Source organism: Neurospora tetraspora (genome assembly GCF_033439725.1).
Source record: "Neurospora tetraspora strain CBS 560.94 chromosome Unknown B0H65scaffold_1, whole genome shotgun sequence".
Lineage (NCBI taxonomy): Eukaryota > Fungi > Ascomycota > Sordariomycetes > Sordariales > Sordariaceae > Neurospora > Neurospora tetraspora.
The window spans coordinates 4,185,341-4,211,562 of NW_026944383.1; the positions used below are offsets into that span (position 1 = coordinate 4,185,341).

At 52.0% G+C, this 26,222-nt stretch overlaps 8 protein-coding genes across 8 annotated transcripts; 5 read left to right on the plus strand and 3 right to left on the minus strand.

Annotated features, from left to right (window-relative positions):
- Window positions 1-1,709: 1,709 nt before the first annotated feature.
- Window positions 1,710-2,051, plus strand: B0H65DRAFT_544442 (uncharacterized protein; the record flags this gene model as incomplete). Its single annotated transcript, XM_062829292.1, has 3 exons — window positions 1,710-1,856; window positions 1,947-1,965; window positions 2,017-2,051. 3 exons carry the CDS (start codon window positions 1,710-1,712, stop codon window positions 2,049-2,051), a joined length of 201 nt encoding a protein of 66 aa, XP_062686547.1.
- Window positions 2,052-2,061: 10 nt separating this feature from the next.
- On the plus strand, window positions 2,062-5,708 carry B0H65DRAFT_451020 (fibronectin-binding protein A N-terminus-domain-containing protein). Its single transcript, XM_062826032.1, has one exon. It carries the CDS (start codon window positions 2,248-2,250, stop codon window positions 5,518-5,520), a length of 3,273 nt encoding a protein of 1,090 aa, XP_062686548.1. The 5' UTR covers window positions 2,062-2,247; the 3' UTR covers window positions 5,521-5,708.
- A 988-nt stretch (window positions 5,709-6,696) lies between these two features.
- Window positions 6,697-7,794, plus strand: B0H65DRAFT_544444 (CDP-diacylglycerol--inositol 3-phosphatidyltransferase; the record flags this gene model as incomplete). Its single annotated transcript, XM_062829293.1, has 4 exons — window positions 6,697-6,778; window positions 6,936-7,312; window positions 7,396-7,566; window positions 7,645-7,794. The coding sequence occupies 4 exons, from the start codon at window positions 6,697-6,699 to the stop codon at window positions 7,792-7,794; spliced, it is 780 nt and encodes a 259-aa protein (XP_062686549.1).
- Window positions 7,795-9,671: 1,877 nt separating this feature from the next.
- B0H65DRAFT_38832 (uncharacterized protein) lies at window positions 9,672-11,192 on the minus strand. The gene is made up of 3 exons (XM_062823723.1): window positions 10,739-11,192; window positions 10,598-10,683; window positions 9,672-10,547 (listed from the first exon to the last, which is right to left on the minus strand). Exons 1-3 carry the CDS (start codon window positions 11,068-11,070, stop codon window positions 9,748-9,750), a joined length of 1,218 nt encoding a protein of 405 aa, XP_062686550.1. The 5' UTR covers window positions 11,071-11,192; the 3' UTR covers window positions 9,672-9,747.
- A 4,685-nt stretch (window positions 11,193-15,877) lies between these two features.
- On the minus strand, window positions 15,878-17,314 carry B0H65DRAFT_38869 (putative nuclease S1 precursor). Its single transcript, XM_062823728.1, has 3 exons — window positions 17,146-17,314; window positions 16,370-17,041; window positions 15,878-16,291 (listed from the first exon to the last, which is right to left on the minus strand). Exons 1-3 carry the CDS (start codon window positions 17,210-17,212, stop codon window positions 16,053-16,055), a joined length of 978 nt encoding a protein of 325 aa, XP_062686551.1. The 5' UTR covers window positions 17,213-17,314; the 3' UTR covers window positions 15,878-16,052.
- Window positions 17,315-18,349: 1,035 nt separating this feature from the next.
- On the plus strand, window positions 18,350-20,094 carry B0H65DRAFT_38863 (PQ loop repeat-domain-containing protein). Its single transcript, XM_062823726.1, has 4 exons — window positions 18,350-18,758; window positions 18,844-18,943; window positions 19,048-19,624; window positions 19,703-20,094. The coding sequence occupies exons 1-4, from the start codon at window positions 18,669-18,671 to the stop codon at window positions 19,962-19,964; spliced, it is 1,029 nt and encodes a 342-aa protein (XP_062686552.1). The 5' UTR covers window positions 18,350-18,668; the 3' UTR covers window positions 19,965-20,094.
- Window positions 20,095-20,839: 745 nt separating this feature from the next.
- Window positions 20,840-24,013, plus strand: B0H65DRAFT_563740 (uncharacterized protein; the record flags this gene model as incomplete). The annotated part of the gene is made up of 1 exon (XM_062830235.1): window positions 20,840-24,013. Exon 1 carries the CDS (start codon window positions 21,104-21,106, stop codon window positions 24,011-24,013), a length of 2,910 nt encoding a protein of 969 aa, XP_062686553.1. The 5' UTR covers window positions 20,840-21,103.
- A 693-nt stretch (window positions 24,014-24,706) lies between these two features.
- Window positions 24,707-26,108, minus strand: B0H65DRAFT_544449 (uncharacterized protein; the record flags this gene model as incomplete). The annotated part of the gene is made up of 3 exons (XM_062829294.1): window positions 24,707-25,546; window positions 25,607-25,896; window positions 25,979-26,108. The coding sequence occupies 3 exons, from the start codon at window positions 26,106-26,108 to the stop codon at window positions 24,707-24,709; spliced, it is 1,260 nt and encodes a 419-aa protein (XP_062686554.1).
- Window positions 26,109-26,222: the final 114 nt, after the last annotated feature.

Consider the following 26,222-nt stretch of genomic DNA (forward strand, 5'->3'; position numbering starts at 1 on the left):
CTTTGGCGGCAGATCTGATTCGGCCTGGCGTTCATGGTTTGAACAGCGCCGTGACGGCAGCGTTCTCCTTTCTGCCGTCTGACGCCTCGGTTTTGTGGTTCTGGATCAGCACGTTGTAACGCTGTCTCGTGAAGGAAAAGGACGCGATGCACCCTTCGATGGAGCCTCTCCTGTCGCTCGCTTGTCCCGTAACGGCAACGCGAATCGTAATGCTCCGAAGTGCGGATTCGTCTTCTTCTCTCAGGACAGCTGTCGCTGTTGCAGATGGTGACCCGGCAACGTCCCCTCGGGATCGCGCGTTCCTGACGCTAGCCTCAGATGGGGCTAACCCGCCAGTCCGGAAGCTTCCCTTCCCTTCCCTGGTGATGGTTGGTGGCACATGTCCACAGAGCCTCACCGACGGGATGGAGGAGGGTGGTTCCGTTCCGATCTACACGTGTCGAAGCCTGTGACGGAATGGAAGGTCGGCAGAAGCAGCTGTTCTTTTGACGTCTGCCGCTGGGTACGATGTTGGCAACACGGCCTCGGAGGACCGGATCTCGGGATACGCAATGTGCGGTGGGGGGAGCTGGAAAATGGGCAATGACAGGAGGACGACCGGTGCCCACCCCGGACCCAGACGGCGCAGATTTCCCGCGAGATTTCTTGGTTCGGAGGCTCTACGCGATACGTCCGTGTACGCTGTAGCTGCGGGCCTTGCGCACGTCACGGCACTGATCTTCTTTTACCCCTTGCAGTCCCGGTCCCGTGCCGCTTGTCCCCTACATCTGCCCTGCTGCTGCGTTCTGCGTGGTGCAGACAGCATGCCAGGAACAAGTGAACAACTGGCGGTGCTGCTGGCTAGCGCATGCGCAGCCAAGGGCCACATCGGCGGTGGTCGACTGAGGTGTTGGTGGACGGCCCACCTGCTAACACACCAAGGAACACTGACAACACCAACACATTGTGATTGTGAAAACGGTAACGACGAGACAACTTTCGGTGTATCTGTCCACAGGAACCACAGATCAGCGGAATATTGACCAGATGCCATCCTGTCGTAGCAATCCGTCCTCTGAAGCCAAGCAAGCCAACCGCTGATGTTCGTGAGGCTACGACAGCAGCGGGCGATTTTCACGATGGCCAACCTCCCTTCCAAGCCATGTCTCTGTCTCCTTCTCTGGCGGCAGGCAATAAACCGCGTAAATCATCGTGTCGACTCGACTTGACCCGGATCTCAGACGGGTCATCTAGAGCTGTTTGACAGAGTGTTGCCCCGTGTCTCCAGGTAGTCCCGTCTGGGTCAGACAATGCTCTTTTGTGGTGTTGTACCGAGCGTGTCTAACTGTGACAATGAGTGAGCCCGTGCTGAAAACGATTGAACCAACATGCCTCTTATGAATCCGTAGATGAGATGAGCGTTTCGATAAAATCGAGCCTTGAGGCTGGACTTTCAGCCAAATCGACCAACGAGCAAAGTACTTGCGGGTTTATCGCCCGCACATGGCCATTTCGGTGTACCGGACTCATGGAGATATTCAAGAAATCCTCACCTGCGGTCTGTGATGCGCAACACCGCAATTTGGAATGGAAACCTTGAGAGTTCCGATGAGATGAAGATCGAGTTTCCTTCCTCTGCCGCCTACTATTCTGTATCTTATTAACCTCGCGAGCCCAGAACAAACATCAAATCCGTGAAGCACGACTGCTCGGAAGAGGACGAGTTCAGGATGCATTGGCAAAACCGTATCGCCTTTTCCATCATCGTGGGCATGGTTGCCGGTGCCTTTGCTTTCGCGCTCACATATCAATGCTTCCGCGACTACCAACGTCGCCGTACTCTGCCGAGGGGAGCAGACGAGTCTCCCCCGGTGGAGGTCTGACCTTCCTCTTCCGTCTCCGAGTTTTGTATTTTGAAAGGAAGGATCATCATGATGCCTTCTCGAACTCAACATCACCACCTTCAGAGGACCGGCGGACAGAACAGTGAGCAGCGGCCACTGTGATTGGCCATCGCATTGCTAACATCGATGAAAGTGGAAGAGCTTGGACGGACTGCCGTGCTGACGTAAGGCGCTCGGCGAGTGACTGCTTGCCCCCGGAACTGCTGGAAGAGGACAACAAAAGTACCCATGTACCCCACTACCCCGCCATGACATCTTGTCGCATGAATTGTTTTCAGAAATTTGACCTCGCCATCACCATTTTTGATATCTTTACTACCTGAACCGAGCTCAACATCGGGTATCTCCAACGACAGAAGCCCAGATGAAGCAGCGATTCTCCTCTCTCGACGTCAGGGTCGTGGCCCACGAGCTCTCCGAAGCTCTGGTGTCGCTGCGCCTGGCCAACATCTACGACCTCAACTCCAAGATCCTCCTCCTCAAGTTCGCCAAACCCGACAACAGGCAACAGCTCCTAATCGAATCCGGCTTCCGCTGCCATTTGACCGACTTTGTGCGCACTGCCTCTCCAGCACCCAGCCAATTCGTCGCCAGGCTTCGCAAATACCTCAAGACTCGACGTTGTACCTCCGTCTCGCAGATCGGCACCGACCGCATCATCGAGTTCCAGTTCAGCGATGGCGCCTTTCGACTTTATCTCGAATTCTTTGCTAGCGGCAACATCATTCTTACCGATTCCGACCTCAAGATCTTGGCTCTGCTCCGCAATGTTCCCGAGGGCGAAGGCCAGGAACCCCAGCGCATTGGTCTGACCTACACGCTTGAAAACAGACAGAACTTTGGAGGTGTTCCTGCCCTGACCAAGGAGCGTCTGAGGGATGCGCTGCAGAGCACAGTCCAAAAGGTAGCCGCTGATCAAGCTGCCGGTAAGAAGATCAAGAAGAAGGGCGCCGACGAGCTCCGAAGGGGCCTTGCGACCACCATCACAGAGCTACCGCCCATTCTCGTCGAGCATGTCTTCCGCCTTACCAGCTTCGACCCAGCCACCAAGCCTGCCGAGATCCTGGACGACGATTCCCTCCTAGACAAGCTATTCGACACCCTCCAGCAAGCACGAGAAATTCTTGACGAGGTCACCGATTCTTCTGTTTCCAATGGTTACATCATCGCTAAGCCTAGGCCCGGGTTTGAGGATGCAGAGGTGGACGTCGATGCGCCACCAGCCGAAAAGGCAAAAAACCTCCTCTACGAGGATTTCCAACCGTTCCTGCCCAAGCAGTTCGAGGATAATAAGGCATATCGCATCTTGCCGTTCGTCGGCTACAACAAGACAGTTGATGAGTTCTTCTCATCCCTCGAGGGACAAAGGCTAGAGTCCAAGCTCAGCGAGCGCGAGGCTGCTGCCAAGAGAAAGCTCGAAGCTGCCCGTATGGACCAAGCTAAGCGAATAGAAGGACTGCAAGAGATGGAGACGCTAAATTACCGCAAGGCGGCGACCATTCAAGCCAATATTGAACGTGTCCAAGAAGCCATGGATGCCGTAAACGGCCTGCTACAGGAAGGCATGGACTGGGTCGACATCACGAAACTGATTGAAAAGGAGCAGAAGCAGGGCAACCCGGTTGCAGAAATCATCAAGTTGCCGATGAAGCTGAAGGAGAACACCATCACATTACTGCTAGGAGAAGGCGTAGAAGAAGAGGAAGAGGGTGATGACGACAAAGAGGATGATGAGTTCGATTACAGCGATGATGAAGACGATGCCGACGGGGCTGAAACAACCAAGGACAAGGCGCCAGTCAAACGCCTTGAAGTCGATATCAACCTGACACTTAGCGTTTGGAACAACGCCAGAGAGTACTACGACCAGAAGCGGACAGCTGCCGACAAGGCGCAAAAGACTGTCCAACAGTCGGTCATCGCCTTGAAAAACGCCGAGCAGAAGATTGCCGAGGATCTCAGGAAGGGTCTCAAGCAAGAGAAACCAGTCCTTCAACCCATCAGGAAGCAAATGTGGTTCGAGAAGTTCACCTGGTTTATTTCCTCAGACGGTTATCTCGTTCTCGGAGGCCGTGATGCGCAACAGAACGAGATGCTATACAAGCGGTATCTGAGGAAGGGTGACGTCTACGTTCACGCGGATGTTCACGGAGCTGCAAGCGTTATCATCAAGAATAACCCAAAGACACCTGATGCGCCCATTCCGCCATCGACACTTGCCCAGGCTGGCAACTTGTCAGTGTGCTGCTCTAGTGCTTGGGATTCGAAGGCCGGCATGGGGGCCTGGTGGGTTAATGCCGACCAGGTCTCGAAAAGCGCGCCCACTGGCGAATACCTGCCGGTAGGATCGTTCATGGTTCGGGGAAGGCGTAACCTCCTGCCTCCGGCGCTACTGACGCTTGGTTTCGGTCTGCTCTTCAGGGTATCCGACGACAGCAAGTCCAAGCATACTCGCCATAGGGTCTATGACTTTGGAGAAGGCAAGACGAGAGGTCGTGCCGACTCTCTGGATGCCGAGTCCGAACGTGCAGAGAGCCCCCACGAGCAAAAGCCTGTGGCCGACGAAGAGTCCGAGAGTGATGACGAGGACGAGGATGCTGCAAACCAAAAGGCGAGAGTTAATCCCCTGCACTCGCAGCGTCCTGGACAAGACGATTCCGTTGAAAGCGATGCTGCCCAAGGCGCAGAGCCACCAACGGAAGAGCTGGCAGACCTAGAGATTACTGGAGAGGGTTCCGATGAGGACAACAAGTCCCCAGCGGAACTGGAACCCGCTGCACAGAACGAAGAGGAAGAGGGCCAAGAGGAGGATGAGGAAGACTCATACCAGCCATCACCTGCAGCACAGGCCGGCACTCCCTCGTCATCAACGGCACCTCAAAAGCAACAGCCTGCGAAGAAGGCGCCCGCCAAGCGTGGCCAGCGCGGCAAGCAAAAGAAGATTGCGGCCAAGTACAAGGACCAAGATGAGGAGGACCGTGCCCTTATGGAAGAGCTCATGGGTGTCAAGGCTGCCCGTCAGAAGGCCGAAGCCGAAGCCGCTGCCAAAGCCAAGGCCGAAGCCGAGGCTGCTGCCGCTCGCGAGCGTCGCCGTCAGCAACAGGAGCGCGTGAAGAAGGAGATCGCCGAACACGAAGAGGTCCGTCGTCTAATGATGGAGGAAGGCGAGGACATGCCTCTGGACGAGTCCGAGATGGCGATGGAGATGGCGCCGCTCGAGACGCTTTTGGGCACCCCACTTGCGGGCGACGAGATTCTGGAGGTGGTACCGATCTGCGCGCCGTGGAATGCTCTGAACAAGGTCAAGTACAAGACGAAGCTGCAGCCTGGAAATACAAAGAAGGGCAAGGCAGTTAAAGAGATTGTTGAGCGGTGGAGGTTGGCGGCCAGCAAGCAGGGCTGGATTGATGAGTCGTCGTCGGATCCGGAAAAGATTTGGCCGAGAGAGAGGGACCTCATCAAGGGCCTGAAGGTTGAAGAGGCTTTCAACTGCGTGCCTGTCGGAAAGGTCACTGTGATGCACTCTGGTGGTCGTGCTGGTAGTTCGAGTGGAGGAGGGTCCGGGAAGGGTGGTGGTAAGGGTGGAAGTGGTGGCAAAGGAGGAAGTGGTAAGGGAGGTAAGGGCAAGAAGAAATAGTTATGAAGTTCGTCGGGGAAGCGAAAAGCATGTTTTGTATAAACAGACTTTAGAGTTCAGCGGGGCTATTACAGCATAAGCATGGTAAATGGTTTACAAGCTCAGTCATCAAGTGCTCCAGGACACTGCTCATTATGAAGTAGACAATGCACATATGAATTGGTCTAGCTGACGTTGAATGACAAAGGACGATGCTTAACATCAGAAATATAGGGCGAGTCCCAGCGCTGTGGTGACGGGAATAGCCTCATCACAACCCGTCGTGACAACAGATCGGGAAGACTGCATAATCTCCATCAGGGGTAGATAAGGAGATAACGAGCGCCTCTTGCCAAGTCGAATGCAGGTCCCACCACTGAATGTTCAAGCACGGATCACTGACGTCTTACTGAGCAACTGAGGGCAGTTTCTCGGCGCCGTGACCGAACAAAATAGCGGGCAGAAGCGGCAGGCAAGTAGAATGGGCGCCGTGCCGACGGCCCTTCCAGAGGTGAATCAAAAGCCCGAGGGCTCCAGTCGGCCGCTCCAGTCCGCTCCAGTTGGCCCCATTCGCTAACGTCCAAGTACCCGGCCCGGGGGCACCAGCGCCTCATCCATCCATCACTTCACATCATCCACCCAGCTACGTATTACAGCTTCCAGAATCCAGAATTCCGGCCTGGCAACGCACCGCAACTGGAACCCGAACCCGGCTCTTTTCTCCTGACCACGTTGTTCACTGCCTCACCTCAGCTTACGATAGCATCTTCAGTTCTGTTACTGCATTCTCTCAGCTTGTGAATCCCACCAGCTGCCTCACCTTCACTTTACACAAGAACTTTACTCTTTTCCCCTATCCCGTCTTCCCTCCTTTTTCTAATCGCTTCATCTCGTCCACACAACAACCCCCTGTTCGCCGATTTTCCGCACCAAGCACAACACGCAGCTACTGCCAACTTGAACAACTGGCCCACGATAACTCTTTAATTCACCGAATTCCCGAGTTTTGACCCTTCCGTTTCTCTACTTGACTTCTACACCAAGCGGAACCCTCGGACACCCTTTTAATTGATTGCGCCGAGCTCGAGAAACCAAACGGCCAAGCAAGCTGCAGCTCTACAGTAGTCTTGCCACAACTTCAAAATATTGCGCAGTGTGTCTCCTGGTGTTCAGCCCAGGAACCCCTAGAACGAAATCATGCCGGCCACCGAGAAGGTCAGCCGTGGGAAGGATGTCGAACCACGGGAGAACATCTACCTATTTGCACCAAACTTGATCGGTACGATTCGCGAATGCTTCCACTCACTGCTTCCTCTTGTCTACGCGGCGGCAGGCCTTTCTCTCTCGGGTTCCCATTGGGCCTGCGCCTGTGTAAACTCCAAGCATAATCAGATCGTGAATGGCTTGCTAACAGGGTCTGGCCCACCTACTTACAGGTTACTCCCGTATCATCCTTGCCGTGGCCTCGCTCTACTACATGCCCCTCCACCCACGAACATGCTCGCTGCTCTACAGCATCTCGTGTCTGCTCGACGCTCTCGACGGATATGCCGCCCGCTACCTTGACCAGTCCACCCGCTTCGGCGCCGTGCTCGACATGGTCACGGACCGCTGCACGACGGCCTGCCTTCTCGTCTTCCTCGCCTCCGCCTTCCCCCGGTGGTCCATTGTCTTCCAGGGCCTGATCGCCCTCGACATGGCCAGCCACTACATGCACATGTACGCCACTCTGGCCATGGGCGGCTCGGATGAGAGCCACAAGAACGTCGACAAGTCGAGGAGCTTCATTCTTAATCTCTACTATACCAACAGGGTGCGTTCTTGTCTATCTATTCTCGGAGCTTTTGATTGGGGAGAAGAAGTAGTAGCTGACATCTGGTGACATAAACTCTACAGACCGTTCTTTTCTTGTGCTGCGCCCTCAATGAGGTCTTCTTCATTGCCCTCTACCTGCTCTCCTTCTCGAGCCCTCTCCTCTCTCCTGGCCTTTTGGAGCAGGTTCCCGAGATCAAGCAGGCCAACCCCTACAGCGCCGCGGCTCTCGAGCTGGCGCGTGCCAACAAGATGGTAAGCCACGATTCCCCGACTTCATTCTAGAAATCTAGGTAGCTTAACAGTTGACTAACCTGCCGTTTGCGTCTTTAGGACTCCACCGTCCCTTGGATCATCGCAATCGTCTCCTTCCCCGTCATGATGCTCAAGCAAATCATCAACGTCGTCCAGCTCGTCAAGGCCAGCAGGTGGCTAGCGGAGGGTGACCTGGAGGCCAGAAGGGAGCGCAAGAAGACCCGCTAAATGTCATTTTGTTTCTGACATTTTCGGGTAGTTCTTTCGTGGTGCCTTTTCCTCTCCGCCGGAAGGACTCCGGTGGATAAGTTCTTGAGGACGAGTTGGGGCGGCTAAGTTGACTATCTCTCTTCCTAACCCAAACCCCCATCTATGTCGAACTTTTACCGGCTTCCGAGGATAAGGGACAAAAACAGACCTTTGGCAGTCCGGTCTTCTCATGGGTGGGGCAAAAGGGCCCTTATACTTTTGTTGTAATTGGAAAAAGGGGGATTGTTGTCGTTAGGGGTATTTGATTGGTTGGTATTGAATGGTAGAGTTGTTGTTGTTCATGTTGATGTCGAGAGTTGGCTGACCGACGGGGTCGGTCAGTTAAGTTAGTTGCATGAAATGGATGGACGGATGATATGCGAAGGGGAAAGAAAGTTGCTGAAGACACAACACGTAGACATATTTGGATGTCTTTTATCTGTCTTGTTTGTTTGTATGGTCTGGTCTGACCTGGTATGATCTGAGGTGCGATATGGGTGGGCATGGTTCGGCTTAGGTGGGTGGCATGGTGACTGGCTGGGGCTGGCATAGGATGCTTGGTTGGTTGGTTGGTTAGAGGTTATTTACACAATGAAGCATTTTTGTTTCGTTTTCCCTCTTATGTTTTCGAGGAACTCGAAAGAAAATAGCTTCTCGTCACTTGTTCTTGTCTGTTTTCCACATCTACGTACACTTCTTTAGTTCTCCCCTGTTGTAAGAAGTATTCTACATATGGCCGACCTCTTTGTTGGATAGGACTGTGGGTTTTAAGCCGAAGTTGTCTTCCCTAGGTACTTAGTCAATGGCCCTTTGTGTACCTCTAGGAGCGACTTTACCCCCCCAGGCAAACTTAGCTTAAGAAGTCTGGATTGGTAAACGGGTCAAGCGACCTGTCGGTATGTGTATGACCTCATCAGGTCCTGTCACTAAAACGAGGAACACCTCGCTACGGGTTGCATGTACAAGTAAATGCTTGCTCGTCCGTCGCAAGGCGCAACCCAGGGACCGTACGCGCGGACAGCAATCGAACCGAACGTGACCTTCTTGAATGGATAAAGTGACTTGTGCCATTCGGTTCACCCCCAAGGGCATCATCGTCTTCGAAGGACGGGAAACCCCAACCGAAGGAGGTCAATGCACGCCTTCAGGGGCCCCCTTTTCGACCGTTCTTTCCCCCAAAGACTCACTCACAATGCACAAGGGACAGGGCAACAACGAGCATTGTTCGAACTTTCAAGGTAAGACCTAACACCTTCCATAATAAGGCTCCTCCCAGCCCACCGGCCTTAGAAAGGGAAATTTTTTTTTTGGGTTGTACCAACGGATCATCGGTTTCAGCGCGTGCCATGGATTCGCGTGTTGCATTACGAGGGGTCGGTGGTTCGAAACACCGACCCAGGGCCCGGGTTCGAGAACATGAGACGACAGGTGTAACACGCTCCCCATGGAAAAGGCTAGATCCGAACCCGAATTCTTACCTTTCTTTGATGCGATCTTCCATCTGGCGGAGACGGAGTGTGTGGGATGAAAGAAAGAAAACGGAAGACGAGAAAATGCAGTTGTATGTGTTTTTTTTATGGAATTTCTTGTTTTCACGGCGGGAGAGAAAAGACAGTAAACCAAAAATTGACATGGAAAAGAAATATGTTGCGTTGCATTCTCATGATGCGCATGCGAAAAAAGGCTTGTGTGAAAATAATGGTATCCAACGTTTATATCATACACGAAAACTAGAACTCCCTGGTCCCCGTCCCCGTCCCTTCTTATCAACAACACGTTGAAGGAACAATCAACAATCATCAATCAACTGCTCGTCATGATTGTAATACCCAAAAAAGCCGAACTTCAACTTTGCTTCGCTTCGGTGATGTAGCTTGGTCCATAGGTCATCCTGCTTGACAGCACTTGAGAGCACTTGGACACTTGCGCACTTTAAGCACCACCAGCAGCCCTGCAAGCAGTTTCCTGAGCGTTACACTGCTGAATCGTGACACCGGATGCCTTACCGCTGTTGACGGCATCCGAGCAAGCGTTGTTCTGGATCGCGCAGGCGCGCTGGACGGCGGCGGCCTTGTTGACAAAGGTGTTTCCGTTGACGGCGAAGGGACGGCTGGCGTTGCCCGAGTTGGTGACGGCGGGAGCGGAGATGCCGGCGATGGCTTGGCCGGTGGCGGCTTTGTTTTTGCCCGTGTTCTTGTTGTTGTTACCGGCATTGTTTTTGTTGCTGGCGTCGTTGTTGTTACCGCCGTTGTTGCCGCCGCCGCCGCCGTTGTTGGAAACGGTAAAGTACCGGCAATCCTCCTGGGAACCTCTCTGCGCAACAGGCATGAGAACAGGCTGGTGGTTGGCCGCCGAGGTCATGGTGCAGATACGATAGTTGCCCGCGGGGAGACCTCCCGTCACGTCGGTCGACAGAGTACCCTGTCCGTCGCCGGCATCGTTGATACCCTTGAAGAAGACGAACTGCGTGGCATCGAGCGGTTCTGTGGGGTTCAATGTGTTGCCCGTGTTCTGAACAGTGACGTGGGTGTGACCAATAACCTTACCAGAGCCGTCGAGATCCTGAGGAGCTGAGTAGTAAGTGCTGGTAGCGTTGGTAAAGGAACCCAGCGCGATGTTACTTAATTTGACCTTGACGGTGAAGGTCTTGCCGGCCTGGAGATTGTCGTTGTTCTTGGGGTTGAGGACGACGGTGGAAATCATCTTGTCGGTGGAAGGAATCTTGCCCATGGCTGCAAACTGTTAGTTGGTGTCTTGATATGTCTCTAGGGAGTCCACGTACGAATGCCGTTGCAGGAACCAGTCTTGATTTGTAGACCGTTCGTCAAGGTCTGGCCATTACAGAAGTTGATGAAGTTGGCATTATCGCTGTTAGAAGGTCAGTAAGAACATCGCAGAACTCATGATATTGCTTTCAACGTACGTCTTGGAGTTGACCTGGCCATCCGCCGCCGCACTACCGCTCTGACCCGTTGATGCAGAACCCGTCTGAATGGCGCCCGCAGCGAGACAGGTATTGGTGCCTCCCTTGTTGGCATTCCCGTTCTGAGTACCGGCCTTAGCATTGTTGCCACCATTTCCACCAGAGTTGCGGTTGCCGCCCCTTTGACCATTAAACTGCCCCTGGGCACGGTTCTTGTTGAATTTGTTGCCTTCCCTTCGCTCGAGTGACGAGGAGTCGGTGTTGGGAATAATGGCTGCGTCGGCGACCATGGCCAAGCCCAAGAGGGCAGTGAGAGCAGTCTTCATAAGCATGTTGACGGTTGATACTGAAGCTTCGCTGCGGAAGATCGAATTCGGTAGGGATTTTCGGAAGGATAAAACCAGGCTCCTGGAGCGCACGGGAGTCGAAGTAAAGCGTAAGACGTAAAGCGTTGAAAATGGTTCCAGACCGTAATATCAAAGCTGACTGCAAGAAGAGAATGAATGACTGACACCCGGTGTCGGCTAATTGGGTATATACAACGTGCGTCGAAAAGGAACGAATGAAAGAAACACGCTACCACCACCAGTAAAAATAGAGCATGGAAAGGAAGAGGAGGGAGAAGTGGAGGAGTAATATAGAAAGCTGGGCATGCTGAGGCACCAAGCCATGGTCATCGTTTTTTATATCCTGGCTAGCTAAGAAGTTTGTTCCACGAGAACACGACAGGGTGCCGGCCAGGGTAGGCATCTGTCTTGGATAGCCCTCCCCCAGTCTGCCAACCGAGTTTTCTCTATAGCCGTTCTCTGACCGCGAAACCAGGACCATACTGCATCATGGATCGCCGGCAGGAGGTCGGAACGGACGGAGAGGGGTTTGGGGGTTGTGTGTCTCTACGATCTCAAACGTGATACAAGGGTACCACAAGGAAATGTAGCATGGAAAGGGGCTGCCAAAGGTCAAACCGACTGGATGGACATCCATGGATACCTCTAGGATATACCCCATGGGGTCTTGCACTTGGCGCAAAAGCCGCTCCCTAGAACGACCGAAGGTCCCATGGTGATATTGACGCCAGAGATCGCGCTTGATTGAGATCCCCAACGGCCACCGTCAACAGCAGTTAAGAGAGTGGATTCGCATATCAAAGAAGCCTGGAAAACAGATAGCAAATGCCATCGAAGCCGTCAACTCAATCATTTCAATTGCAAATGACGGACTCGGAGTAATGTCGACGAATGTTTGGGGAGAAAAGCAAAGAGAGAGTGTGCAGTGGAAAGAGAAGAGGTGAGGTTGATAGGTGTTGATGAAGCGACTTGTGTGCCAGAAGCGACGAGGGTCCTGTTACTTTCAGCCAATCACATGAGCCGGTAAAGGGCGATCCAGCATTTGGCGTCTCGGGATGAAGCGCTAGTGCACTCTAGCCCCACTTTCCGCAAGGCGAGAGACTGCCCGCAACAACTTCAACTTTGACCTCTTCCACTTCTTCACCCTTCTCCGTCCCTAGCCGTGCTAGCACAACCCGTTGATACCTGGACAAGGAGTTCCCAACATTTCTGTCAGGCACATGCAGTATCAACACAACACAAGGCACCGATGTTTGTCTAAAAGAAACCCTCCATTACGCCCGAATGCGCATCAATAACGGGTTCTGTATTGGGCCAAGACCAGCCCAAAACTCCTGGTGGAAGCTCCTGCATCGCGAGGAACCGGTGGAGGGACTCGCACGAAACAAAAAAAAAAACACCCAACGAGACAGAACGAACCTGCAGTGTTTTCTCTTGGCCCACCCGGATTGCAGCCGATATCCGATATTTCTACCTCCGTCTTGTTGCCGGCCTTGCCCGGCATTCGGCTTCTTTTTGGTCGCCGGTACAGAAACTCCGTGCCGGACTGATCATCGCCATTTCATATCTTTGACCCCGTCCGCAGAATATTGGACTACTCTATTGGTAAATGAAACATAATGATCCTTAACTCTATGTCATACTCTACAGGTACGATGAGCGGACCTTCAAGCAACACTTTACTCCCCAGAGAACCGCCAGTATTCTGTGGTCTGAGCAACCGAGTAAACATCGACGTCATACCGTCCAACTGCTTCATCTCATAAGGCACCCAGTCCGGAGATCAGGGTGAGTTCCAATGAGATCAGCCTCATCGACCTGAATTGACTGTGCTAACCACGCCCAATGTCTACAGCGCTTGAAGTTGTCGTTAACAGGCCCCCTTGGCGCTTGTCCACTAGAGATGCCCCACTGTTTCTGGGCTAGCATCCCTTGTGGACGCCTCCTCATGCAGGAACGAGAGCTTAGGCCCTGATCGGCAAACTGCACGCCCGGCGAGTGCAGACGTAAAAGAATACTCGCAAAGGCTACATGGCTAGTATAGAATTGATGCGTGGCTAGTATAAACCCACTTTTCTAGCCGCGCAACCATATCTCAGCTGTGTCAGCCGTGTGAAAACTTACAAGGCGCATCACCAAATCCGCGTTATTTTGAAGTCATTCAGAGTCTCTAATTTAGTCAATTAGCTTCAGAGTTGTTGGAATTTGTGTCGCCGTCTTGCTACCATCTTGACGAAGAATTGGATAAGTGGGATGCGCTTCTCGACAAACTAGACAAGGGAGAGCAGGTCTACGATCCATCTGAGATTCTGAGGAACAACAGACTAAGAAGCGAAAGCGTCGTAGTAGATCACAGGGAAGCCGCAAACGAAGTACACTACTGACGATCCCATTGACAGTGATAGCGATTGATAGTGATAGCGATTGACAGTGACAGCGATTGACAGTGACAGCGATTGACAGTGACAGCGATAGCGACAGCGAAGGAGATAGCGATAGCTTCAACTCAATTGAAGCACGAAAGAGGGCGCGCGTGAATGCACTTAGCGATTTGAAGTTGGCGGGCGCGGTTGGGAGCCAGAGATTGGCTGCACACCCAGAAAAGTGGGTTTATACTAGCCACGCATCAATTCTATACTAGCCATGTAGCCTTTGCGAAGAATACTTGAGAGGTGTGGAGTCGGGTGGGGTGGAGAGGAAGTATCGTCGTCTGCACGCGGTGTCTGCACGCGGTGTCTGCACGAGCTCTTACGAGGGTGGTCTGGGGACCATTGTTGGAAACACCAAAAAACCGTCAATAAGAGTTGGCGTGCAGACGAAACTCAGATTGCTATTGGTGCTTGGCTTGGAGGTGGATAGGGTGGATCAATCGGTACATTGTGTCTTGGCGAATGCGCGTGCAGAGACGACAATTCCAAGCTTAGCCAAGGCGCTAGAAGAAAAAAGGCACGGGCGTCGACGAAAGAAGGAAAGCGACTTTGGTAAAAGAAGAGGTTATCCATTTGCATTGTAACCAAGCCTCTAAAACTCGTTGAAAACCCTCTGCACGAGCCGGGCGTGCAGTTTGCCGATCAGGGCCTTAATCCCGATTTTAGAACATGGACATCGATCCCCTGGCTCCCATCCGGACTCCGCTTGATCCCCGTCCGTCTACAGGCACAACCACTCGTGCCCATTGTTCGTTGTCCTCCATTCGCTCCTATCATAACATATTGTAGCACGAGGCCGAACTGAAGAGGAACATACTTGTAAGTAAATCCACCGCAGGATCGAGCATGATATTCCCCACATCAAGTGTCTTCAACACAGAACGAAATTCCCTTCTCGTCCACTCAAACGGGACCCCTCCAGGTCAAGACCAACTTTCAGACCGCACCATTTTCATATGCTTGTTTCTTCATTGGAAACGATGAGCCGCATGATGTCTGAGGTAGCGCCCAGGCGTGCTTCTCACCCGACAGTACGGTTAAGACGGCACTTTCATCTTCGCCAAGTGGGAAACCCTCACAATGTCAACAAGGCATCCCATGTCATACATAGTTGAGGTCATGTCCAATTTCCAGAAGCCTCGATATCAGGAAGGAGATCGACACTTTCATCCTTCTCTTCACTTCAAAACTTACAATCACTGTCTGTGCTGCTGACAATTACACATCAGGCTGCCATCGGCCTCGCGATTCGAAACATACTGCTGAACCTCCAAATCTGTACAATATCTATCCAAGACCGATTCGCAACAAGGATGTGACTCGGCCCATGCTCATCCTGAGACATGTCATCCCCCCGGAGGATGCCCAATACACTTCACTTCTAAAACCCTCAATCTCTTCTACCATGGCGTTTCAATACTACACGCTCGAGTCGAGTGGGAATTTACAATTTCTCACGTGGGAGCAAGCCGTTTCTCATCATGTTCACTCTATTTGTCATGATGAATGAGCACCCGGAACCCAACTTAAAGATACTCCTGGAGACTTTGGAGTTGTGATCCCGATGCCGAGCCGATGTTGTGCAGTGCACCCAATCAACCCCCGACTGTTTCAAACGCCATGTTGGCACATGGATGTTGCTTCTCTAACTAACCACAGACGTGATGATAACATCAACCACCGGCGGGACGGCGATCTTTCCTCCCCGGTTTCTAGCTTTGACGGAATACCCGATTCGGTTTTTCATGCTGTTGGTGGTTGTCTTTGAAGAAGCGGCACTCTTTGTGAACTTTCTGATACCCAAGATATCGTAAACTCAGCTCCATGCGTAGGAGTTGATACAACATGAATGCTGTTGTAAGGCCTTCATGTCCCTTTTCAAGTGGAGTTAATCGCTTGGCTGAACGAAAGGATTATCAGAACGAAACATGGCTACCCAGGTCCAACACGATATTGGGCCGACTTGGCAGGAGAGTAGGCAATGTTGACCAATATGTACATGAGGGATCTCAAGAATGTTCCTCAGTGATGTTAAATCAGAGAATGAGGGCAGGTTAGCTTTTTTTTTTTTTTTTCCCATGCCACAGAGGGGAATCTCCCCAAGACGGTTGACATCCGACATGTAAAGACCAAATTGACGCTTGAGGGGTATCTCAGGCACGTTAATGTACACTTTACATACGCACATACATGTGATGAAGACCACCTAGCATACCTTGGACCTACGTGATGCAAATAATTGCAGACATAGACATGCGTTTCGAGGTAAACAGCATATTTGCCGCCTTTGCCGCCCAAGGGTCTCTCAAAACAAGACATTAACCATTACCAGGGCTTGACAAACCCATCCAGTGCCTGGCGCCCTGATCCATATCCTAATTCTGTACCCAAAACATCACAGAAATGCCCCTTCCCAAACCCGATAACTTCAACCAAACGAACCGCTGCAAAGATGCATATGCGAAACGCTCATTACGATCATGATTCATACTCTTCCAACGCCAAGGTCCACAAGAAACGCCTTCCACCAGGCCTGTTCTATAGGTCGCCCAACATCATCATGGGCTTTTGTTCCGCAATAACAACGTCCGGCCGGCTTGGTAGGGTTGGTGGGCTTATTGTCTCGTTCTTGCCAATAGCCGCGACGATAAGATCGAGCCAGGCAGCCAGACGATAACCGGCCTTTGCGATCTGCAACTCGACGACGGGGGCGGCGGCTTCAAAGTAGGCGCCGCCGAGCTCCTGGTCGCGGATGGCTTCGGGGCCTTCGGGGAGGACTAGTGAAGGAAGCAGTGTTAACTGACGGTTCCCTGGCAGACAAAAAGAGACACGAAGAAACAGAGGACAAAACTTACCAACAGTGCAAACATGCGCATTCCCCTCAACCGCCCACTCCAGCGCAATCTCGCTCGCCTCCTTCAGCTCCAACCCCTTCACCCACTCACTACTATTCGCCTTATACTGACCACTCCTGATCTCCTCCGCCAGCGCATCCGCCCACTTCTTGGCCGCCGGGAACGGCCTCCTGCCCACACCATGCTTCTTGTGCGTGACGATCTTCTCCGCAATGCTCGAGTCCCAAACGTGGTGCAAGTTAAACCGCCTCTCATCAAAGAACACGGATATCCCGTTGCCGCCCTTCTCCACGTCCTCCGTGTGCAGCGGCTGGTGGATGTCGCCCACAAAATGGATCACGAACTTGGCCGCCTGCGCGCGCTCGACCACGTGTAGCGATTGGTCTAGCAAGCGAGAGGTGTAGTTCTGGATGGCGCTGACCACGCATCCCTCGGGCTTGCAGTCGCGCTCGTAGACGATGCCGCATGAATCGGGAGGTGAGTCCTTCGCGTCGATGTAGTGCAAGGGGCCGGTCCATCGGCCCCATTTGGTGTACCGGATCGAGTCGGCCCAGGTGGCTACGTTGGCGAGGTAATCGGCGGTGTCGTTGCGCAGGAGGGTGTGGAAGTAGGACGCGGTGGAGTTGGAGACGAAGTTGCTGGCGAGGTAGGCGACGGTGATGTGTCCGAAGCCTGGTGTTGTTGGGCGGTGTGTGTTAGTGGTGGTTCAGTTCCTGCGATTGTTCGCTTATATGGGGGAGAAAGGGAAAGGAAGGAGAATTGGTTGTTTTCCGTACCTCCCCATGCTGAAGCGCCTCCGGCTAAGAAGGCGGAGGTGCCTATTGTAACTGATGATAGCTTCATGGTGGTGTCGTTTGTGTTACTGCTGGATAGGAGACGGTGATGCGCCGTACAAGATTCGCAACACTGCTGGCAAGGAAACGATTGGTGATATGATCACAGCAGACAAACAAATCCTGGATAAATTCCCTGAAAACGGGAAAGTTGATGATGTTCCGGAAGGTTGTCTTTTCCAAGTCAAGTTCCAAACACGCGCTCAGCTCACTTGATGTCTCCCAGTCGATCAGCTGCACCGCCCTGGGGTCCGATGGCGATAAGCTTTGATACCGCCTTTTCCCAGGGACCCAGAGGCGTCATATCGGTACCGACGCCATCAGCTTGGGCCATAGCCGATCAAAAGACTCCTCTAAACACGCGAAGGTTGCTACGGGGACGCTGCAGCGAATGAACGCGGGCGATAAATCCCACGTGAGCCTATCACACTGTGCCGTTTGAAGTGGCTTGTGAGTGTTGTCAGTGCTTGTTTCTCTCGAGACTCTCTCACGTTTCTCCCTCTTGGTGTTGTTCTTCTTCCTCTACGAGCACCTGGTGTTCATGATTCGAGTTCCAGATACTGACGGGAAAGCCCGTGCATGCAGTGCAGCAGTCGCAGTTCGGATGCAGGCTCGACTTGCAACTCGAGGGAGTCGAAGGTTGAGGTGCTGGCCTTGGCATGATGACAAAAGTCTCCACTCGTGCCGGCGACAAGAGAGTGAGGGGACTCCCACAAAGAGGTTCCAGGTTTTCAATGGCTCGTCACTGGTTGGACGGCGGCTGGAATGATTGGCCCATCTCAGGCTACCGGAGCTGTCAAAGACCCCATTTTCCCCATATTTCTCCATCACAGCGCCAGGATGGGCCAGAGCTGAAGGCGATCTCGGCGATACTGCAGGGGATAGATCAGGGTTCCTTGTGATGCAATTGTGCCTCCCGTCAAGGTCTCGAAAAGAAAGGTCCTCCAACCACAACAGCGACGAGAGAAAAAAAAAACAGAGCAAAAGCTGCTGAAAAGCGGCGAACTGAATGCTACGCTTGCGCAGGACGGCGTATCTTGGTACTACAATCCCGCAGCACGGATCATACCGTGACACTCGTGATACTTTTTGAATGGCACTTGGATGGCTAGTTATGCCATTTTCGGTATCGGCCACACAGATGATCTTTCCCTTATCTCTCGAGTCAACCGCCTCTTGATAACGAGACCTGCTGACTCGAATTGTCTCTGACTCTTTTTCTTTTGCAACGGTTCATACTTCAGGTTCCTATCCTATTGCCATCCTTTGACTATTCTTCCAGTGCCTTCAACCAAACAAGAAACCAACATCGACTGCATTCGGCGGGTTAGCCTCCTTCCGTTTCGGTACTTGAGCAGGACTCTACCAGGCCTGGGAAACAAACAGCATCTCGCCGTCCATCCAACTTTCCATTTCTGTCGCCTTCATCTTTTGAGGTCTCGCCGATTTCCGTACCCGCGGGCGACATGGAAGCCCTCTCCAAAGCGCCCGATGTGGGCGAGGCACTCTCGGGAGTGTTTGGAAGTGTCAGCTTGACGGCCTGGATATGTCTCTTGGTGAGCATCTACTTGCTGCTTTCCCTTTTTTCGGCCTGCCATTGCCAATCGAAATCATAATGCTGACCGTTGTCCTCAATCCCAGCTGCCGCAACTGATTACAAACTACAAAGCCAAGAGCGCTGATGGCCTGTCCATGAACTTCCTCATTATATGGCTGTTGGGCGATATAGCGAATCTCTTTGGTAAGTGGCAACCAAGGAACCTACCGCACCTACCTCCGATACATGTCCTAGAGGTAGTATCTCCAATTAATTCGGCTGCTGACTTCCTCTCTTGTTCGAAACAGGCGCACTCTGGACAAGTCTGGCACCAACCGCTGTAGCACTTGCCTTGTACTTTTGTTTCGCCGACCTGGTCCTCATTGGTCAATGCAGCTACTACAACGCTGTCAACGCACGCCGCCGCACCCGCAGCGAGAGACACGCCCGAGGTGCACGACATTCCTCTACCGAGACACACGAGACCGACACAACGGCTGTAGAGGATCCTTCTGAGCACGACCCATTGCTGGACCATGACCAACACCATCATCAGCACCCACGTCGGTCGCGCAGCGATTCTTCTGGATTGCCGGGCTCTCACCGTCGACACTCGATGCGCCACAGGGAGAGCACTCTCGACCCATTGACCAGGATCGTTACGGGTGAAGACGATACTCCTGACAGCAACCCATGGCTGCACAATGCCCTCAGCTTGGTAGCTGTCTGGGTCGTTGGTGCTGCAGGTTGGTTCATCAGCTACAAGATGGGCGCGTGGGATGTTGAGGATGGGTTACCTGATGGTGGAGACAACACGGTTTCGAGACAGCCACAGGCCGTTATTGGCATGATCCTGGGCTATTTCAGCGCCGCATGCTACTTGTGGTACGTATCTAACCCTGTTGTTTCGGCCCATTGACTCGGTGTGACCATTGGGCTTCAGGAAGCTAACCAATGCCATAGCGCTCGAATCCCTCAAATCATCAAGAATTACCGTGAGAAGTCTTGCGAGGGCCTCGCCCTGTTGTTCTTCCTGCTCTCGCTCACGGGCAACTTCACCTATGGAGCAAGCGTGATCGCCTACTCTCAGGAGAGAGACTATGTTGTCAGAGCCCTCCCTTGGCTTCTGGGCTCGCTCGGTACTATGCTGGAAGACTTCGTCATCTTTGCCCAGTTCAGACTCTACTCGCCGCAGCGTGAGCCAAAGACACACGGTAACGCTTGAAGAGCTGGCTCTTCGCCTACACGAAGCAAACGACACACATATGATGGAAGACACGGCCTATTTTGAGGATGGGGATCAGCGTCTATGGGTTTAATGGAATTATCTGGCAACGGTATGTGATGGATGTTTTTTGGGTACTTGGTTATGGTCGCATGTTGTTTTTCTTTTTGTTTTCCGGGATGGCATGTAAAAGCTCGTTATTTTCAAGATTGATTAAGGCATGGCGCAAGGATGAAGGAGACATGATTATTTCCGCATTCTAAATCTCTTTGGGCTTCTCGCATCTTTGCACCATTTTGTCATTTTCAGTACTATTTGTCGACAGCACGCTTAGTCTGGAGTCTTTTTGAGTTTCGCTCATATCTTTTCCTCCCTTTCTGACAGGCATAAAGTTTAGGTTGGTGCTTCTTGCCGGTCTCATCAATGGGGAACATTGCTGTTGAGCCGCTTCCTGTGACTTTCCCCTGCCAGTTGCCTCTCTCCTGCAGCGTAACGCTCCCGGTATACATGAGAAGAATGGTGCGAATACGTTCTTGTCAAGTTTCCACGTCGGTTGGCTTCCACCGGGCACCGGCAGTGGCACTTGAGTCGACCATAACATCGTAACCATAACATCGTACAGGTGGCACCTGCTGTATCGATCTCTGGGATGGGACGATCAATGGGCGCTTCTTTCCTCTTGGTCCCTGCAGAAAATTCTCCAGCTTGTTCGTTCTTGCTGTTCAAAAGTGGCTAAAACGATATGCGGCCATGTGATTCATGAGACTTCGACGGATCATAACTACCCCCGGATCATGACACCCAATTTCAAGACGGTCAAAGTTGGGTCAAAGCGGTTGTTCCTTCTCATGAGAACCCCTTTACATGTCGGTTCGATTTCCGAGCAGTCACGGCCCTCCATGCACAACCAATTCACCTTCTCGCATAGGGCAAGGGTTTATGTTGCTCTCTGGCAAGCCGGAACACGCAGAACCACATGTTTCTTCCTTTTGAACCCAAGGTTTCGGGATATGTATCTCACGAACGCCTGTCCTGATCACTTCCGCGACTCACCAAACCTCTCATTCTACGTTTGCAACATCTGATCCTACGCAGCAGCCATTCTTCAAGTTTAGACCATCAAGTTTATCATCGCCACGATGCCGCCCACCGAGGATATACTGTACGCACCGCCCAAATCGTATCTAGCTTACAAGCGCAATTCGAAACTTCTTCTCTGTTGGATTGTCCGCACTGTTCATTCAATCATCAAGTCTTGGGATACGACTCGGCAACATGATCTTAACCTGACATTGTTGGAAGTTTTCAGCGCTGGTCCACCAGGGCAGAATTGGCCGAAAGAGTTACTTGCTGATCCAGCCCGAGCTGGATTTTTCAACCAAGTCAGACTCTACAACTTTTGCAGGTTCATTGGCCTCCATATGGATGTTATCCCCCCGTCTATTCTGGCCTTGTTTGTGAATATAATCGACACAAGAGTCACTGCTTTTACTACATGGCAGGCGCTCGCAGCCAGGCGCCCACGCGCCGAGGACATGGAGCATTCTCGAACCCTTGGGTCTGATATCCGCGCTTTCTGGAAGGCCTTTAACGCCCTCAGAGGCTTTTCTTGGATGTTAACTTCCCCTGGAGATCCAAGTGTCTCGTCCATTTTGAAATATGACATACCGGAGAGCGAAGAAGATATTGATCGTCTGGTCCCCGACAAATTCCCCATCAAGCCCGGGCGTCGTAACAAGTCAAAGAGACCAGAAAATGAAGCCAGATTCAACAAGATCAAAGCCACTCTCCCGCCTGATGACTTGCCATTAAGTCGCTATGACATCGACGACCCTTGCTATTTAAACGGCCGTTTCAATTCCTACGGGAACGCTTGGGGAATGGCAGTTTACGACCTGTTCAAGGAGTTCGTGCGCCTCAGAAAATTTCTCCACGATACCTGGAAAGAGGTTATCTTCGACGGCCTCAACAGCACCGTGGCCGGGGCAGTTGGCATTGCGGCCATGAATCTCATTGTCAAATACCATCACGACAATACTCCTGAAGGATTAGGTTACATCAGCATGATCGAATATTTTACGGGTTATAAAAATCCTGAGGATTATGTTCAACCGTTTTCTGCGTCCGTTTACCGAGTTCGTGGTGACGGCTCATGTTCAGAAAAGGTTGAAAATCAAAGTGTGGACATGAAGGAACAGTTCATGATATACACGTTCGAATCACTTTTTGAGTTCCTTTCCGACTTTCACGCCACACAAACCGGAAAGCCCACCGAGCGCATGGCAAAGCTTCTCCAGAACTGGGATCCCAGCGTTGACCTAATGGGGCTTACGAAAGAAGAATACCTACAGTGGCGTCATCTATATACCATCAAGCTTCTTTACTCGCTTGTCGACGAATACATTGTTCCTATCCTGAGGTCCAAAGAATTCGACGGAGATTGGAAAAAGGTCGTCTGGGACCCGAAAGGCCCATCCGGAGACAACTTGGGTGGATCAGGTTCATATCAGCATGAAGCCTTTTTGTCCAGCATCGCCAAACTTGCTATGAAAAAGCCCTCGCCTACCGGTGACTCAACTCGACACAGCATTGTGCCTACCACAGTCTTCATACTACAACACATGGTGGATTCTTTTACTGTGTCAAGGGGCTGGCTGCATGACCCCATCCGGGGGAATATTTTTGTCCAACCGCCTTCTGCCGATGTCTTCTGTCCCGCGCGTGATTTGGCGCTGTTCTTGGGTGTCAAGCTTGATGACTCTACCAACCTCGTTGGACCCGGCTTTTCGACTTCTTTCCACTTGCTGGATGGCTTGTTGTGGATTGATGAGCAGCTCAAGTTGCTGGATGGCTTGTTGTGGATTAACGAACAAACCGGAGAGCCCCAGGTTGATGAGGAGCCGCTCAATTTCCTAAAGCAGGCGGCTAAAGTTTGCTCCGCTGCCATAAATTTTCAAGCAACAAGACAGGACCAAGGCGCGGGTTCGAACTTCCTGTGGGGTTGCTCCCCCTTCCATTGCACTGAAGTTCTTGTGCAGACCCTGACGAGTTCCAACTATATCTCCAGAGTCCTGTACTTTGGTTTCTATGAGCCTGTACTCCTGGTACACTTGCACAATATGTTGGTTCATGAAGGATACATGAAAAAGTCCCCTCGGGCATTTCTTTTCTTGAAGGGATTTTTTGACGATTTGTTGACTGAGGAGGCAAAGACACCGGAAGGCGGTGCCCACTACGACCGAGCCTTAAAGAATGCCCTAGATTGTTTTGGCACAGGGTTTCCGCTCTCGACATTCAATCGTCTGTACGTTCAAAAATACAGAATCGAGGGCATCGGACGCCTAGAGAATCTGCAAAGATTCATGGAGAACACTACCACCGGTGAGGAGAAACGGGTCGTGCAGGTCAAGGGGCATGGCTCAAGCAACAATCACAAATCTATCATCAAAGGCGGCCGTGACCGCGCGAAGGCAATTATGGAGGGAATACAGGCCGTCGACTTCAAGCTCAAGGAATTGGTTCCCGGGAAGCTGCTCGAAGGGCCGGGTGGCAGCAAGGTCATGGTGAACTTTCGCGATGTCCTTGAACTGTTGAAGGCCGAGGTCACCATTGGCGTACATGGCAGTCGATGCCTTGACGCTGTGAACCGCTTTTGGGTTACTGCCCGGTCAATGCTTCTGTTCGAATTCATCGAGAAAGAACTGGCCGATGCGAGGGACCCGTTGTACCTAGAAATATACGGAGACCCGGACTCAAAGGAGGTTGAAAACTCAAAGGAGGATGAAAGTGGTGGGAATGGAGGAGGACGAGAGAACACCTTAGGTGCCAAGCGTGCGCGTTTAGTAGAGCGTCTCTTGTCGCGAAACCTGGATCCGCCTGGGACGAAGACCGCGATAGACATTGCCGTCCAAGCGTTTGAGGATGAGGAGCTGACCAATTTTCCGTGCACATATTGGGGGGATGAGGCAGATTTGGGAAGGAAGAGCAATGATGATATAAGAAAGCGTCTGGAGAAGGGGCTGGCAAGGGCATCGTGTCCGTTCATGTAACATTGTCAAGGGATCATCTTGTATAACATCGACGAAAGCCAGCGTTGTCATATCAACTTGGGCTTCATAGCGCAATCAAGTACTAAAATGAAGTTCTACTAGTGCTCTTCTTTGTACACAGTTCACATCTCCGTCGTGTTTGCCGTTTATCCCTCCTTGATGCCGGTTCCGCTGAGGGATGGTCTGCACAAGAGAGAGGGGGGGGAAAAGGGAAAGAAAGCAGAAAAGAACAAAAGGAGAAAGGAGAGAAACGAATAGAAGAAAAAGGAAATCTTGGGCGAGCTCTCAACACCATTTCTGCCGAATGATTGATGGTCTACATCAAAGAACTAAGAAAGCAAAATGCAAAGGCCTACCCTCAACACCACTTAAACGCTCTCAACATTCTTACACGCACAAAATCCCCGGCACTCAACGCAGAACTTGGGGCTCCACAGCAAGATAGAAATTAATATCAAGTTCCAAGTACTCCTATATATGTATCCAGTACACAAACCCGTTGTGTTGTTTAGGTAATCCCTTCCTGACGCCAGGTCTGCCGAGTGATGGTCTACATCAAAAAATAACAAACAAAAAGGCAAAGCCTGCTCTCAACATCATTTGAACGCCAAATCCCCAAAAGGCAAAATCTCCGATATTCGACACAGATAATAGACAAGATTTTATCATCACATACAACCGTTTACAGTGAGGTCACCAACTCGCATACGCCACCGGGGTTCCTGTCCCTGTCGGCGTGGGTGTTTGGACAATGAACTCAAACTGTTGTTGCGCTTGCGCCTGCGTTGCCGCAGGTGGGTAGTTGAAGTCCAACCCCCCGTGGTTAACCACAGGCATGTAAAGACCGTTCAGCGACAACGATGGTGGCGATGATGCTGACGAGAACGAAGAGGTCGTAGATACTGATGGGGAAGGTGACGCATCCGAGCCAGAGACAGAGGCATATCCCATCCCCATAGGCGCCGCTGATACCATCATCTCAGGAGCGTAAGAAGTCCATGCGCAGTCCTGAGAGAAGTTATACCCGTTATTGCCAAACGAAAGCAAATCAAATCCAGCTGCGTCCGCCGCCGCCGCCGTCGTCGGGAATGAAGACGTCGCCATCGACATCGCTGATGAAGGAAGGAGAAGACCTAGACCGAAACCTTGGGTAGAAGTAGACTCCGTGTCTGATAGCGATAAAGGAGAGGAAGTGAAGCATTGCCCGAGCTCGGGAGTGAGTTGGCTTGAGATGGGTGGTGTTGGTGATAAGTATTGTGGTTGACTTGTCATAATCATGGGGCTTGGGGTTGCTGTTGCTTTGGTTGCCCTGCCGCCCCTATTACCCGTGGCCGTGGGTTTGGAGTAGGGGGTTGAAGACCTGGAGCGGGAGGAAGCAGGTGAAGAAGCAGAAGAAGAAGCGGATTCCTGTCTGCGGCGGAGAATGCTATAGCGGTTTTTGGCGGCCAGAGAGGTGCGATTGGGGAAGTGAGTGTTGACGATCTCGGTCCAGTTACGGCCTTGTTGGGAGACGATTTGGAGGAGAAGGATATCCTGGGGGCATTTTGTTAGTTAGTCAAGATACATTACAAAGGGGAATATTAATGTTCTCACCTCCTCCGGCGTCCACGGACTTCTATCAATCTTTGGATCCAGACAATCATACCAGCGCTTCCAACACTGGTCTCCGTTGCGTGAACCAACCACCTGAGCAACCTTGCTCCAGCGCGGACCGTAAATATCAAAGGCCTCGCGCAGTCTCTGATCTTCCTCTCGTGTCCAGGTGCCCTTGCGGATGTTATGAGCTACGTTGTAGTGCCAGCGTTTTCGGCAGTCCTTGTTGTTTCGCCGGGAGAGGTGGGGGGCGACTTTGCACCAGTTGATTGAACCATTGGCCGGTGTTTCTTTTGGATGGGGGAAAAAGGAAAGGTTAGTAAAGTGATAAAAGGTGAAAGATGCAACTGGAGTTCATGAGGCTTTTCTTACCCTTTGCCACGGCTTCAGCGAGTAACCTATCTTCCTCTGGAGTCCAAACCTGCCGAGGCTTAGGCTCGGCCTGAGGGGAGGGGGAGACACTGCGTGAAGAGTACATGAGGAACTGTGATATGCTAGACATTGTGATGTTATGATGATATATTGTTATTGTCTTGATGGCATTGATATTGTATCTTGTGATATGCTTGATTATGGTGAGGAATCGGTGAGTGGCAAGAGAGAAGGGTTCGCCGAG

Excerpts from the sequence above, each read along its gene's own strand:
- B0H65DRAFT_38869 (XM_062823728.1), bottom strand. The coding sequence starts at position 17,212 with ATGAAGCTATCATCAGTTACAATAGGCACCTCCGCCTTCTTAGCCGGA. Across the intron at positions 17,042-17,145 it reads AGGCGCTTCAGCATGGGGAG|GCTTCGGACACATCACCGTC; the intron begins GTACGGAAAACA and ends CAACAACACCAG. Across the intron at positions 16,292-16,369 it reads TGCGCATGTTTGCACTGTTG|TCCTCCCCGAAGGCCCCGAA; the intron begins GTAAGTTTTGTC and ends TTCCTTCACTAG.
- B0H65DRAFT_38832 (XM_062823723.1), bottom strand. The coding sequence starts at position 11,070 with ATGCTTATGAAGACTGCTCTCACTGCCCTCTTGGGCTTGGCCATGGTC. Across the intron at positions 10,684-10,738 it reads GGCCAGGTCAACTCCAAGAC|CGATAATGCCAACTTCATCA; the intron begins GTACGTTGAAAG and ends ACCTTCTAACAG. Across the intron at positions 10,548-10,597 it reads TGGTTCCTGCAACGGCATTC|CCATGGGCAAGATTCCTTCC; the intron begins GTACGTGGACTC and ends AACAGTTTGCAG.
- B0H65DRAFT_38863 (XM_062823726.1), top strand. The coding sequence starts at position 18,669 with ATGGAAGCCCTCTCCAAAGCGCCCGATGTGGGCGAGGCACTCTCGGGA. Across the intron at positions 18,759-18,843 it reads CGGCCTGGATATGTCTCTTG|CTGCCGCAACTGATTACAAA; the intron begins GTGAGCATCTAC and ends CCTCAATCCCAG. Across the intron at positions 18,944-19,047 it reads CGATATAGCGAATCTCTTTG|GCGCACTCTGGACAAGTCTG; the intron begins GTAAGTGGCAAC and ends TGTTCGAAACAG.
- B0H65DRAFT_451020 (XM_062826032.1), top strand. The coding sequence starts at position 2,248 with ATGAAGCAGCGATTCTCCTCTCTCGACGTCAGGGTCGTGGCCCACGAG.